Source organism: Lactuca virosa, chromosome 1, assembly GCF_052849685.1.
Source record: "Lactuca virosa cultivar CGN04683 chromosome 1, Lactuca_virosa_CGN04683_v6, whole genome shotgun sequence".
Lineage (NCBI taxonomy): Eukaryota > Viridiplantae > Streptophyta > Magnoliopsida > Asterales > Asteraceae > Lactuca > Lactuca virosa.
In genome coordinates, this window is record NC_136426.1 from 50808134 (window position 1) to 50823081 (window position 14948).

The window sequence follows — 14948 nt, forward strand, 5'->3', positions numbered from 1 at the left end:
TTGGGACTTTCCTTTGTGGTGGTTCTTTGAAAAAGCCTTCCTCTTCTTGCCCCTTCCCTGTCCAATAGCCAAAACAGGAGCAACAGGTGGATTGGGAGTTGGTGCAACAGACTTGTCCTTGAGGTTGCTCTCAGCAGTCCTCAGGAGCCCTTGGAGTTTGCTTAGGGTGACCTCTTCCTTGTTCATGTGGTAGGTCATCCTAAATTGGTTGTAGCATGAGGGCAAGGAGTGAAGAACAATGTCGATAGCCAAATCTTCCCCAAAGTTGACATTCAACTTGCGAAGACGATCAACATACCTTTGCATCTTTTGCAAGTGCACAGTAAGAGACTCTCCACTTCCCATTTTAGCAGTAATCATATTTGTTATGATTTCATAGCGCTCTTGCCTCGCGCTTTGGTGATACCTCTCCATCAAGTCTAGATGCATCTCATAAGGATACATGTCCTCATAGGACTTTTGGAATTTTGAGTTCATTGTGGCTATCATGATGCAATGGACCTTCGTTGCATCACGCTCATGGTTCTCAAAGACAGCCATTTCTTCAGGAGTAGCAGTTTCTCGATTGATCTTTTCGAGCTTCTCATCGAGAACATACTCTTTGTCCTCGTAACGCGCGATTGTGCGAATGTATCTTATCCATTCGCTAAAGTTCGTTCCATCGAATGTCACTTTTTGACAAAGGATCATTAGAGGAAATGAGCTAGCAGCTGTGTTGTTTGCGTTAGACATCTACAAATAGAAAGAACAAAGTTTGATTAGATTAAGTCCCTAATTAACACCCAAAATGAAAAATTAGGGCTAGGACCCAACAACGTTATTTACACATTAGAAAAGGGATGCCGTAATCCAATATGCAAATAATTTGGAGGTAAGTGAATGACGATTCACTAATTCTTCACCATGAAAAACATAAGCTTTAAGTTTTAAATGTATTGAGAATTCCTAGATTTCATTGAGATTCATTGAACCTTTCAATGACATGTTTAAATCTCGATATGCCCCTCTCGTTTGTGACTGGGATGCCGAGGATCACAAAGTGGGTGTGAATAACCATGCAAATGTACAAGGTGCCCCCACTGTTACAGTTACCTATTCAATGTGCTGGTTAACCACACACGCTCCATTGAACTATAACAAACAATGAGTCACCCTTTGCCACCTTTGCTTAGAACCCAATTAATGTGCCGGTTAACCACACGCGCTCCATTAATGTCTTATCAAGGGTACAAAGTGTAATTTCATGGGATTGCATCAATTCACTTTTCCTAAAGTAACTAAGATTGGGAATTTTATAAAACATGTTTAGTTACTTTATATAGATTCATTATACTTATTAATGAGAGGAGGTTTGCCCTATCCTACCCGTTCGGCTAACGACCCTCCACCAGTCAAGCAAGCGGTGGGTGTGAATGTACACCCATTAAGTGCCATTTTATAGGCAGCAACCTTATACCCACCTTATAGACTGGCTTCGTGAATGAGGCCTACTAATGGTAAGACTAGCATTTTAAATTATACATATATATATTAAGCTTGTAATAATATAATAGTATAGGGTTGAATTTTAAACTTGTAAAATTCTAGGGATTGAAATTTAAAATGATCCAAATTAAACTTTTAATCACAAAATTTAAAATTTCAAAGCTTGAGGACAAGTCTTGAACTTTTTCAAAGCATAAGGATCAAATAGCAAATAATATAAATCATCTAATTAGATTATCTCAATTTGATCTTATTTAATGTTACTTGCAAAACAATTTACCAATTCAATTCAAATAATCAACAATTATCATATAAGGAAATTATTATTCAACTAATTGGTAATTATCTTTTGTTAGGTCAAGAATATACTCATATATATGATTAAAATCGGATTTTAATGACCCAAAACAGTTAAGGCAAGTATCCTCAAGTAAAACAGCAAGAAATCCCGAAACTTCCTCCTTCTGACGCTCGAACTCGCCGAGTACCTCTATGGACTCGCCGAGTACCTCTATGGACTCGCCGAGTCCACAGTGGAACTCGCCGAGTACAGCAGTCAGAATCACAAAATCGAATTTTTTCAAGCAACAAGCAATCAACCAATGCATCAATTCAATAGAAATCAATCAAAGCTCTGATACCCCTGATGGGTTTGAGCCATAAGAACTTTCCTATGTGCACATGCAAACCCTAATTGCTTGGATCTAGGTTTCTCTAATTGAACATGCATTGAATCCAAGACTTGCAATACTAGATCTAATGTAATATATTGAATCTAATCATATGAAATCAGATCTGAAAGAATACCTTGAATTACTTGCTTGATACTTCTTCTTCTTGGAGCTTAGAGTCACAATTGTCACTCCTGTAATGGCTTACAAACACCAAATAGCAAGAAGATGATCTTGAGAGAGAGGGAGGAGGGATAGAAATCGGCCCTAGGGTTCCTTGGCTTGCAAGAGTGTCGATTTCTCCATCCCAAGGGTCCTATTTATACTATGAGCTATTAGGGTTTCTCCTTTAACCCTAATTGAATGACTTAGGCCCTAAGCAATCCAAGATCCTTCTAGATACAAGGCTTGGACGAAATTAAGGTTCCCAAGCCCCTAAATTTCGTTCACCCTAATATCCATAAGGATACATAGCCCAAAATACAACTATCACACATTTGACAGTTTATGCCCCTTTATTCAATTAACCTCTTTAAGTCACCAAATTAATTCTCAATTAATATATGACTTATATTAATCAAATAATATTATTATTTCCTCAATATATTATTCTCATAATATATTAATAATATTTCTTCTCTCTTAACAAATCATCCTGTCAAGTTGCTATGGTGAAGGCAACCCAAAAGGACCATGCATAACCGGGTCAAGTACTTACCAAATATAGTTACAGCCTTAGACACTAATCCAACATCGAGTACCATGAATGGTAGCAGATCGAGAGGTGATGTTATGGTTCGAGTACCATCATTGATGGCAGATCGAGAGTTGATGTCATGGTTCGAGTACCATGAATGGTAGCAGATCGAGAGGTGATGTCATGGTTCGAGTACCATGAATGGTAGCAGATCGAGAGGTGATGTCATGGTTCGAGTACCATGGTTGGTGGTAGATCGAGAGGTGATGTCATGGTTCGAGTACCATGAATGGTAGCAGATCGAGAGGTGATGTCATGGTTCGAGTACCATGATTGGTGGCAGATCGATGGGTGATTTCGTGGTTCGAGTACCATGATTTGAGGCGGGTTGAGAAGAGAGGATATGGTTCGAGTTCCATGAAATGTGGCGGTGAGTGCTTCTGGTTTTGCCGGTTATTCCGCAGTGATTATCTAGTCCAAGGTCGGATGTGAAGGAGTATGGGCCCAGAAGGCCAGGGAGAACGAGTTTTAGTGGAGCATCCCTTGATAGGGAAAACGAGTTAGCTCTAAGGGATTGTTGGTGATATGCCAGTGGAGTCACAAGACTAAGAGATGAGTAGGGACGGTGCGTTATGGAGGGGTACAGTCTGAGCTGGAGAGCCGGCCGATAGTAGATATGTCACTTTCCGTGACCCGAGTGGTGCCATTTCCTTTTCTTGCGGGAGACGTAAGCGGTGATGAGATTTCGGTTTCTGAGTTGGGGTGAGCCCTGTGAGATCGCACGGATGGTGACTTTTCAATCAGAGTATCCGGCAGTAGGTCTGTCGCGAGGAAGTGATATAGCTTGAGCAGGTTGACAGTGGAGACTGAAATGGTCAAGGATCAGGATACACCCTATTTGAGTATAATAGGGCAGGTGTTAGCTGCAGTGTTGGGCGATCAAGAAGCGTATATCAGGGCAGTGACTCCTATTGTTTTTGAGAGGTATAAGGGGTGGAAATGTGGTTTCTGCTCTTATGATAAGGGGCATGTTGGAACGTTGGGCAAGGAGTCAAGGATGAGGAGTATGATGGTTCATTATTTCCAGATCCAGAGTTAGTGTTAACACGGGACAGTTGGGAGGTCCGGTGAGGGTATAGTGCGAGATCCTGAATGACTCGAGGCAGTCACGATGGTAAGTTCTGAAGGTTGCATACGAGACCTTGGTATCTGGAGTTGTTTGATCCTTGTCAGAGAGATCATCGAGCGTTGCGTAGCACCTTGCGGAATTAGGTGCGATGTTACTGGTGGAGACAGCCTGGGGGATAGAGTGTTGGTGCACCAATTGGTGATGGTTCGAACCCCAAACGGGGAAGAACCGAGTATTTTATTTGAGGAATCCGCACCTGCTGCTAGAGTTACCGAGGTTCGGCCAGCGAAGGTCGAGGCACCGAAGGCTCGCGGGAGAGCTTTACAGTTGACAGCGGAGGAGTTCCGCGCATCGCCCGATGTTGCGGCTGGTACTTTTTGTGGGTTCTGTACCTGCTTTGGTGATATTTGACTCGGGAGCGAGTCGATCATTTGTGTCAATAGCGTTTGGTCGACATATCAGTAGCCGACGAGAGGCGTTGAGTCGACCTCTACGAGTTTCCATAGCTGACGAGCGAGCGGAGTATGCTACGGAGGTGATTCGGGGATGTGTACTCGAGATCTTCGGTGTTGAGTTCCCGATAGATCTGGTCCCGATAGCGATGGGGGACGCATGTGTTATGGGGGGGGGGCATGGATTGGTTGAGCCAATTTGGGGCTGTCATAGATTGCGAGCGACAGTTGGTGACGATACGAGACCCCAATGGGGGAGTACTCACGGTGTACGACAAGGGTACCCGATGTGGGTCGGCGTTTTGTTCAGCCGCCAGAGTGAGACAGAGTTTACAGCAGGGCTGCAGCGGGTTTGTAGCCTATGTGATGGGCACACGAGAGGCCGTTGGGAGGCCAAGTTCAATGGATGACGTTCTGATAGTGCGTGAGTTCCCGGATGTTTTTCCCGAGGAGTTGCCGGGTGTGCCTCCCGAGAGGCAAGTAGAGTTTCGCATCGAGTTGGTTCCGGGGGCAGCGCCTATCGCCAAGGCGCCTTATCGCCTTGCGCCGCCAGAGACGTAGTAGTTATCCACGCAGCTTCAGGAGCTGCTGGGGAAGGGTGTTGTGATGCTACGGGGAGCCGTAGTACTCACCAGTCAGAGAGAAAGTGTTGTGATACTACGGGAAGCCATAGTACTCAGAGGTTGTTGTGATGCTACGGGGAGCCGTAGTACTCACCAGTCAGAGGAGGGCGTTGTGATGCTATGGGGAGCCGTAGTACTCACTAGTCAGAGAGAGGGTGTTGTGATGCTATGGGGAGCCGTAGTACTCACTAGTTAGAGAGAGGGTGTTGTGATGCTACGGGGAGTCGTAGTACTCACCAGTCAGAGAGAGAGAGTGTTGTGATGCTACGGGGAGCCGTAGTACTCACCAGTCAGAGAGAGGGTGTCGTGATGCTACGGGGAGCCGTAGTACTCACTAGTCGGAGCAGGGCATTGTGATGCTACGGGGAGCCGTAGTACTCACTAGTCAGTGGGAGGTTGTGGTGATGTTATGGGGAGCCGTAATACGCACTAGTTAGCGAGAGGTTGTTATGAGGAAGCCTTCTTGATCAGAGTATGACACAGGAGGGTTTTAGGCTTGAAAAGCCCTACGCATGAGTTTTGGGAGCCTGGTGGTCGGACCAGGGGTGAGACCGGGGTCTCCTCAATGATTGGGAATCATTATATTCTGAGTAAGTGTGGACATCCAATCCGAAGGGATTGGATAAGTGAAGTACGCATGGGTTGCGGGTCACAAGCTATGAGTTGAATGAGTCATTGGAACGAGCGATTCCAACTACGGGTCGGACCAAACTCTTGAGTTGAGTTGAGTCCTGGTGGTGTGTGGAATAGACCGGACCGAAGGGTCCAACGATGAGCATTAGATGATAGAGGTCGGGGTTGAGCCGATCTCCAGTTGGGACACGTATTTACCATTGGCTGAGTTTTCCTATAACAACAGCCATCATTCGAGCATTGGTATGCCACCCTTTGAGCTGTTGTATGGGAGGAGGTGTCGGACTCCCGTTTACTGGGGAGAGGTAGGACAGCGTGTGATGGGTAGCACTGAGATAGTGCTGCAGACGACAGAGCAGATACAGCAGGTTAAACAGAGACTACTGACGGCTCAGAGTCGTCAGAAGAATTATGCGGATCAACGACGATCCGAGCTGGAGTTCCAGGTGGGGGACTTCGTACTCCTGAAAGTATCTCCTTGGAAAGGAGTGATCCGATTCAGGAAGAGGAGCAAGCTGGGGCCCCGGTACATCGGTCCATTCAGGGTGACCGCGAGAGTGGGCAAGGTAGCTCATCGGTTAGAGCTACCTGCGGAGTTGAGCCAGATTCATGATACCTTCCACGTGTCCCAGTCGAGGAAGTGTATAGCCGACGAGTCGGCGGAAGTACCCCTGGAGGATATTCAGGTGGATGCGAGCCTGAACTATGTTGAGAGACCGGTTGCGATCGTGGATCGAAAGATCAAGGTTATAAGGAACAAGGAAGTGCCCCTGGTGCAGGTCCAGTGGCAACATCGGAGAGGGTCTGAGCTGACTTGGGAGCCGGAGCGAGAGATGCGTGAGCAGCATCCAGAGTTGTTTGCGGAGTGAGACTTCGAGGGCGAAGTCTGATTCTAGTGGGGGAGAATTGTAACATCCGGATTCCCAGGTATATGATATTATTCATTATATTGAATTTTAGAGAGGGACTCGGCGAGTAGGAACCCCGACTCGCCGAGTTGGATCGCGATACGAGTGCCCTGACTAAGGAGGGACTCGGCGAGTCCATACGTGGACTCGGCGAGTCCACGTTGTTTAATGAAACCCTAATTTCTCGGGTTTGTGACCTATTTAAAGGCCCTTATGGCCTCCAATTGCGGCTACCAGTCCATAGAGAGAAACCCTAGAGTGCTTGAGCGTTTTGAGAGAGAAAGGAAGCCATTCTTGACCTTTGTGGTGTTGTTTAGCAAGAAGAAGGAGGTCCTAGCCAAGAGAAAGCAAAGGAGGTTGCTATTCTGAGGATTTGAAGCTTAGATCATTGCATTTGAGGTATTACTTCGGCTTTTCTTCTGTTTTATGAAGAATATATGGATTTAGGGTTTCGTGTGCCCTTTGCTAGGTTGATTTGATGTCCAAATAGTCCCTTCTGGTGATGAGGCTTTGGATCTGGATCCATAGAGGTCCAGAGAGCCTTACTCATCAAGCTTTATGAAGAACAATGGAGGTCATGACCTTGGGTTAAGGTATTTGGGGCCAAATCATCATATATGGTCATATGGATGTTGTATGTGCATCAAGATTGAGACTTTACGTGATTATAGTGGTTGGAAAGGCCAGATCTATGGATTAGAGGAACAGATCTGACCTCAGAAAGTCGTTTGAATGTGAGCATGGAATGTACTCGCCGAGTCCATGAGAGGACTCGACGAGTTGAGTCGGGTTGCCCCGCGACTCGCGATCGGTGACGACCCGTGGAGTATAGGGTTGACTCAGTGAGTCAAGAGAGGACCAGGGACGAAGAGGGCATGCGTGTACTTGCCGAGTCACCTTAGTGCACTCGGCGAGTAGGGTCAACTGTGACCGTTGACTTCTGTTGACTTTTAGGGTTTCGGTCAACAGTTGGACTTTTGAGTCAAGGAGGGGTAAAATGGTCTTTTACCCTTCTGAGAGATCGTAGAAGGGGGTTTAATCTAGCCTTTGAGAGCCATTACTTATTGAGGATATTTCGTATGTGATTAGGCGGGGGCTAGATCAGTAGATTCATGTGCGAGATCATCCGAGATACCCGAGGTGAGTCTTCTCACTATACATTACCTAGAGTGGTATTTATGTGTAGACCAGAGGGTCTTGTATGCTATGTGTATGTATGAGATTATGTGCATTGTATAGACCGGACCGAAGGGTCCAACGATACAGACCGGACCGAAGGGTCCAACGAGCTATGACCGGACCAGAGGGTCCAACGAGCTACGGGACTGGAGGGTCCCGCGGAGACACATCGGACCGAAGGGTCCAACGATATAGACCGGACCGAAGGGTCCAACGATACAGACCGGACCGAAGGGTCCAACGATACAGACCGGACCGAAGGGTCCAACGAGCTATGACCGGACCAGAGGGTCCAATGAGCTACGAGACTGGAGGGTCCCGCGGAGACACATCGGACCGGAGGGTCGTATTGTAGCCTCGAGTGGCGTATGTGTTGTATGTGGTACATTGGGGAACTCACTAAGCTTTTATGTTTACAGTTGTTGTGTGATGTGTTTCAGGTACTAGTGAGGATCGCGGGAAGGTGCCGACATGATTCGTACACACACACAGAGGATTTATTTATATGAGATCTTGGGACATGTTTTGTGATGATACAGAGATTTATTATGATTTTGTGATTTTTATGTGGTGAAAAGTATGTTTTGAAATGAAAAATTGTTTTGAAAAATTGGGTGTTACAAGTTCAAAAATGTTTTTTTATTTTTCACAGATTTATTTTCGACAACATTATCATTTTTTTTTTCTTAAAAGCACATTGTTTAGTGATTGTATATATATGATCTACCTATTTTACGAATGTCATTTGGAAAAATATTTACTATTTTAATGATTAGACTAATTTGTGAATATTTTTAAAGAGTGGTAAATAGAAACAATAATTTCTTTTACTTTTTCTTTTCATTTTCTTTTGTTTCTCTCGTTAAGTTGAACTTGAAAACGAGATGTAAGAGTTTAAAACCTCTCTCCCACCCTCCCTCCCAAATTTAACAAGAACACGTATTTCTTTTTCCTCCCATGCCACTCAAATTAGAAATAAAATACATTATTTTCCATCAGATTCTTTTGTTCGATATTTCCATCTAGCCTAAAACGAACCACATCAAACTAATAGATACACTGATACACGAAACATCATCAAACCAAAGCCACAATACAATACACTGAGTGATCACAACTTCAGATCGATTTCAAGTCAAGATTAGTTCATGAGAATAAGTGCACCAAATGTTAAAGTCCAAATTGAACCATTGGACATGACCAATTAGCCTTTATCTCATTCAATTATGACTAATCACATTATATCCCTAAAATACAGGTAAATTATTCAATCTTAAAATACTTAAATACAAAAATCAATAAGTTAAAGTCAATAATTGATTCAAGTAACCAGTCTAGTAGAAGAATGGAAAGACGAGGCTAGGATATAAAATATAATTTTGAAAACAATAAATAAATAAAACAAATGGCAAAAGTGTCTTTTCAGTTTTCACATACACTAAATGGACAAAAACATACGGTCAATCATAGGGAGAGTCAGTCATAAGGACTGGATATGTGTTCAAAAATCATCAAAAGGACTTTTGGTGACATATTTTGCAAACCACAAGGACCATTTATGTAATTTTGTATTTTTTATAATTTGACTAAATTGTGTTTAAATTCGGACGCGGTTGAAGAAGATGAAGGCAAAATGATCATTTCATAATGAAGTATCAAACTTGCCCAACATATGTCTCCCGTGGAGTATCGTACTATCTTCAAATATCGACTCGTGATTCTAATATTCTCAGTTGACGAGATATATCCGATGTGTCGCAAGGCATGTTTGGACACTTTTGGAGAGCATACAATTCATTGTAAAGAACTCTTGGAGTTTTAATACAGGCGCTGTATGGTTAGGGATGTTTTGTTTGACATATTTAAGCGTGTCGGGGTTTCTGCCAAAAAAGAGGCACCTGTGAATTTCTTGACTGACCCGGTAGAAGGAAGGTCAACCCTTAGACCGACTGACGTTTTGATTTTTAGATGGGTTGAATGGAAACACGCATATGTAGACCTTACAGAGGTATCTCCTCTCGTGGGCTTGAGGGCTGGGGGTTTCACGACGGGACAGACTGCTTTAAAAGCTGTCACATTCAAAATCACCAAACATGAGAAATCGTGCATGGCAATCAACACGTGTTCATACCATTTGCATTTGATACGTTTGGTTTCCTCACGTCGGATGCGATAGAGCTTCTTAATAGAGTATAATGGATTATATCTATGGATGTAGTCTTCAAAATAATTAGTTTTATCATATAAAAAGCTTAGCGGCGCAGCTTGTTGCTTATTTGTCATCTCACTGTTGTACGATGATAATTAAATTAATGAAAAAATATATATTTAAACAAAAACCATACTTTGCTAAACCAGTTATCCAAAAACCTGTTAGAAATTTACCATGCTGACAAAATAATAATAATAATAATAATAACATATATGAAACCAAGATCATGCTCTACAACAAAGTGAGAATTCCAGCATCACCAACAAAAAACTCATCTGAAAGATTTAGGGCTGGCAATAACCACTCTGCCAAATAGCAAACACGATCATGAATCTTTCTTTTATCATCCGAAGGTCTCACAAGAATTCTATGTGTAACAAACGATTGCCAAATCAATGGCATATACTCACGATATTCATTCTTTGACCAACCTTTGACTTGACTTGTAACTGTCTTTGTAGCTAAAACAAGAACAGGATGCATCATCAAGAGCTTCCTTAGTTCCTGAACAACAGTTTCAAACACAGTTTGAAAACAAAAGTTTTTCCTGTTGGGATTCCCCTGTGGCAAAGATGAAAACCCACGATCGATCCAGTAAAATGCTCCAATTCCATCAATCATTAGTACATCAACACCATTCCGATCTTCATTTCTTTCTTTATCTAGTTTGGAATGCAATCCCTTTAGAGCGGAAAGGAATTGAAAACTATCGTAACATCTGGTGTATGAGATTCGTTTCATGCAATCTTTAAATAATAACTCCATGTCATCATGCTGAAATTGATGGTTTGAATTGCGATTGGTTTTGGATATTCGTAACTTCAGAGATTGAGAAAGGCGGAATATGTCAAGCCGACAATCTAAGTCCAGGAACAAGACGGAATGTTCTAAGCCACCGTATTGGATTCCATTCCAGTTCTTGGGAAGAATACAGGTAACAGCAACTTGCAGCAAGATTTCGGTTTTGGCTGAAGGAGATGGACCTATGATCTCAATGATGTTGTTGACGCTAAGGGGTACCCTGTGAAGGGGTTGAGGGAGAAGTAACAATGGTCTTTCTTTAAGAACCCTAGCCAACATTTGTTTTGCAGTTTCATCTCTATTGATCCAAGCTTTAGCCATATTTACTGTTGATCAATCAGTTATCTGCAAATTTACATAATTAAACACGGTCATCAGATAAACGATAAGGATTGCAGCTCAATTTATAGATCGCTCAACTTCAAAATCGAGACCTCAACAAAAAATCGCACAAGCTTCAAATAAGTAATTACAAACCCTACACCACAATAGTTGTATTTTTAAGCAACCAAAACGAACTTGAGAAAGAAAAGAAGAATGGTAGGTGCGATTTTTTAAACCAAATGGGACTCTAATTGTTGAGCAAAGGCGTAATCAATTCAGTCGGAATCTCTCTCAATTCTGATCAATGATTCTCAATCTTCATACATTTAATATCGTATACAACATATAGCATCCCTATTAATTCCTCAATTCTATAATTCGGAGCAAAAAAAAAAAAAAACGATAGATAAGAAGAAATTGCAAAAGATTAAGACGATAGGGAGATATCGACGAACCTGTTGGAGCAACTTGATTAGTCCTCATTCTTATATTATTCCCGTTAGACAATCATGAAATTTCTTATTCAACTACTAAAACCCTAAAATGGCAACAAAGGGCAAAAGGTAGAAGATGATACAGATTATGAGATTATAGAGTGAAGAGCGGGAACCGGGAAGCTTGAAGAAGGATTGTATCTTTCGGATCAGATATTATCAACCTATGATGCTTAAATGGGCCTTTGACAAGCCCACTTACGAAAACTAATTTAATAATTTCTATTGTTTTCGATTTTCTATATTAGATTTTCGTCAATTTTAATAAAAAATTATGGGATAATTTCGTATAGAAGAAAGTTATCAAATTAAACTATAGCGTGGCGACAGAGAGACCACAAAATAGCTAGCGTGGAACTTGAAGAAAGGTTGATCCGTATGAAAACCAAGATTCTAGCGGATAAATTGAGGAAAAGACTCAAAACAGCGACATAAATGTCATTATTTACTAACGACTCATCAATAAAAAGTTTTATTTGTGCATAAATATCCCACAAAATTAGTTAGTTTTGAAAAGTATAAACTTAAATAAAAACTCTCAAAAGTATTTGAAATAACTATCTTTTAGATTAAAAGCGTTTTGTTTAAAATAAAATTAAAAATTAAAAACTCTAAAAAACTTTGAAAAGCTCCGAACACATCCACCATATCCTACGAAAATTCTTTCATTATTGGAAATCAGGAAAGATATGCTACGAAAATTCTTGGTTTTATCGTAGATGGAGTCCAAAATATTATAAAAGTAATCATTATAAATCAAGAAAATCTGCTACGTAAATTCTTTGATGTTATCGGACATTGAGTCCAAAAACTTTTAAAAGTAATCATGATAAATACGGAGGATAAAGTCCGTCTGTACTATTAAAAAAAAATTATATATAATTTAATACAAAATTTTAATTTAATTTAGTATTTAAAATATTTCTACTGACAACAATATAGTCAACTACTTAACATTACAAATATAAGTAATTTTAAACCAAAACGTTACTACATGTACGAGATCCACTTATTAATGCAACCTAAAATATTTATTTAATTATTGAGGATTAAAAAAGTCCACACAGAGACTCTTGAAAATTATGACATAGATTTTGAAAAAATAGACGTTTGCGACATTGTGTAACCACAAACAACGAAAGACGAAAGGAAACCAAATCAAGTCACCAAATTTTACTATTTTAGTTTTTATCCATATCGTCGTTAAACAGTGGCCGGCAGCCGCCTTGATCCGCCGCTGCCTATCTGCCTCCGCTACAGCTTAAAAACAGAAAATAACGGCCACCCTCACTCACAGATACCATGCTGAGCTTTTTATCTTATCCATTTCTTTGGTCACTCTTCATGATCATTCTCTTCTTCATCAAATGGCAATTCTTCCCATCTAAAACCTCAAGAAACCCTCCACCATCACCACCCCGGTTACCAATCATCGGAAACTTCCACCAACTCGGCCCCCTCCACCACCAATTTCTGCGGTCACTATCTCTCCGTTACGGCCCACTCATGCTCATCCACCTCGGCAACGTCCCGACGGTGGTTGCCTCATCAGCCGATGCAGCCCGTGAAATCATGAAAACTTATGACATCATCTTCGCAAGTCGACCCGAATCCAAATTGATAAAGAAGCTTCTCTACGATGGTAAAACCGTGTCCGGATCCCCATACGGCGACCATTGGAGACAGTTAAAAAGCATCATGGTGCTCCAGCTTCTGAGCACCAAGAGAGTTCGGTTTTTCCGATCAGTACGAGAAGAAGAAACTGTCATCATGTTGAAGATTATACGTGATTCAAACAACGAGCCGGTGAATTTAAGCGATTTGTTCGTGACATACACCAACAACGTGACGTGTCAGGTGGTGTTAGGGCGGAAGTACGGCGAAGGGGTGAACGGAAAAAAGTTTAAGCAACTTTTGAGGGATTTCCTCATAACATTAGGTTCGTTTGCAGTTGCTGACTTCATCCCTTGCCTCGCATGGGTTGACCGTGTCAATGGTTTTGATAGTAAGGTGGAAAGAATCACGAGAGAGATTGATGAATTCGTGGAGGGAGTACTTGATGAGCATAAGAAGAAACAGAAAGATGTTAACGAGCATGAAAATTTTGTCGATATTTTATTGGAGATACAAAAAGACGATGAAGACAGTGGTATTCTCAACAAGACTAATATCAAAGCACTCCTGTTGGACGCTTATACCGCCGGAACGGACACCACTGCCACCGTGCTAGAGTGGGTGATGGCGGAGCTACTCAAACACCCGGCAATCATGAAGAAAGTAAAAGATGAAGTGAGGACGATATTGGCCGGAAAAAATGGCATCGCGGAGGAGGATCTTGAGAAGATGAGTTACCTAAAAGCTGTAATCAAGGAGACACTCCGGCTCCATCCTCCGCTGCCTATGTTAGTTCCTAATGTTGCTTCAAAAGATGTTAGAGTTATGGGGTATGACATCAGTAAGGGAACTTTGGTTATGACGAACGTTTGGGCAATCGGAAGGGACCCGAAACATTGGGATGAACCGGAGGAGTTCCGGCCGGAGAGGTTCTTGGGTTCTAATATCGATTTCAAAGGGCATGATTTTGAGTTGATTCCGTTTGGAGCTGGGAGGAGGATTTGCCCAGGAATTGCATTTGCGATGGCTACGAATGAGAATTTGCTAGCGACTCTTCTGTATAAGTTCGACTGGAAATTGGGTAACGGAGTAAAGGAAGAGGAGTTAGATATGTCGGAATCTCCGGGAGTTGCAGTCCGCAAAAGGATTCCTCTTCTCGCTGTCGCAACTCCGGTTTGATGGTCCCTACATGTTTGGCTTAGGTGTAAGGAGATCCCTTTTGATCCAATGGGCTTATTTTCTTATGTTTCTTGCTGGTGTGTATTTAATAATCAGTTTAGATGAAATAATAAAAAAACACACCAAAAAAAAAAAAAGCATTGATACGTGTTAGAATATTCTAATAATAAAGATATCATTGTTATCATTTAGTGGTAGGTATCTTTGTAAGTTGTATAAGGTTATTTATCATTCAATAAATCCCAAGCATTCTTAAGAATAATAACAAGTATCGAGCCTATTCAAACCATTTTTCTTTTGGCCGGTTGGTTTGAAGCTCTGGCTTCTATTCAAGCAGGCTTAGATTTTTGGAGCTGCGGCTATAGTTGGCATTGTCATCGGCTAACCCATTTTTATGGTTAAAAGTATTGGCTCCTTCTCATACGTGTCTCGCATTTGCCTTATTCCTTCTACACACCGTCATTATCCTCCGTTCAATTTTTCCGACTTGTTGCTATGTTTCCCACTGCATTGCTCTCATATGTACCTCCTCCTAATCAACACGTTC

The 14948-nt window shown here is 41.8% G+C and overlaps 1 protein-coding gene and 1 pseudogene across 1 annotated transcript; one reads left to right on the forward strand and one right to left on the reverse strand.

Annotated features, from left to right (window-relative positions):
* Positions 1 to 10175: 10175 nt before the first annotated feature.
* On the reverse strand, positions 10176 to 11990 carry XRCC2 (homolog of X-ray repair cross complementing 2 (XRCC2)). Its single transcript, XM_079041883.1, has 2 exons — positions 11570 to 11990; positions 10176 to 11135 (listed from the first exon to the last, which is right to left on the reverse strand). Exon 2 carries the CDS (start codon positions 11109 to 11111, stop codon positions 10221 to 10223), a length of 891 nt encoding a protein of 296 aa, XP_078898009.1. The 5' UTR covers positions 11112 to 11135; positions 11570 to 11990; the 3' UTR covers positions 10176 to 10220.
* A 712-nt stretch (positions 11991 to 12702) lies between these two features.
* On the forward strand, positions 12703 to 14636 carry LOC145126868 (cytochrome P450 736A117 pseudogene; annotated as a pseudogene).
* The last annotated feature ends 312 nt before the right edge of the window (positions 14637 to 14948 follow it).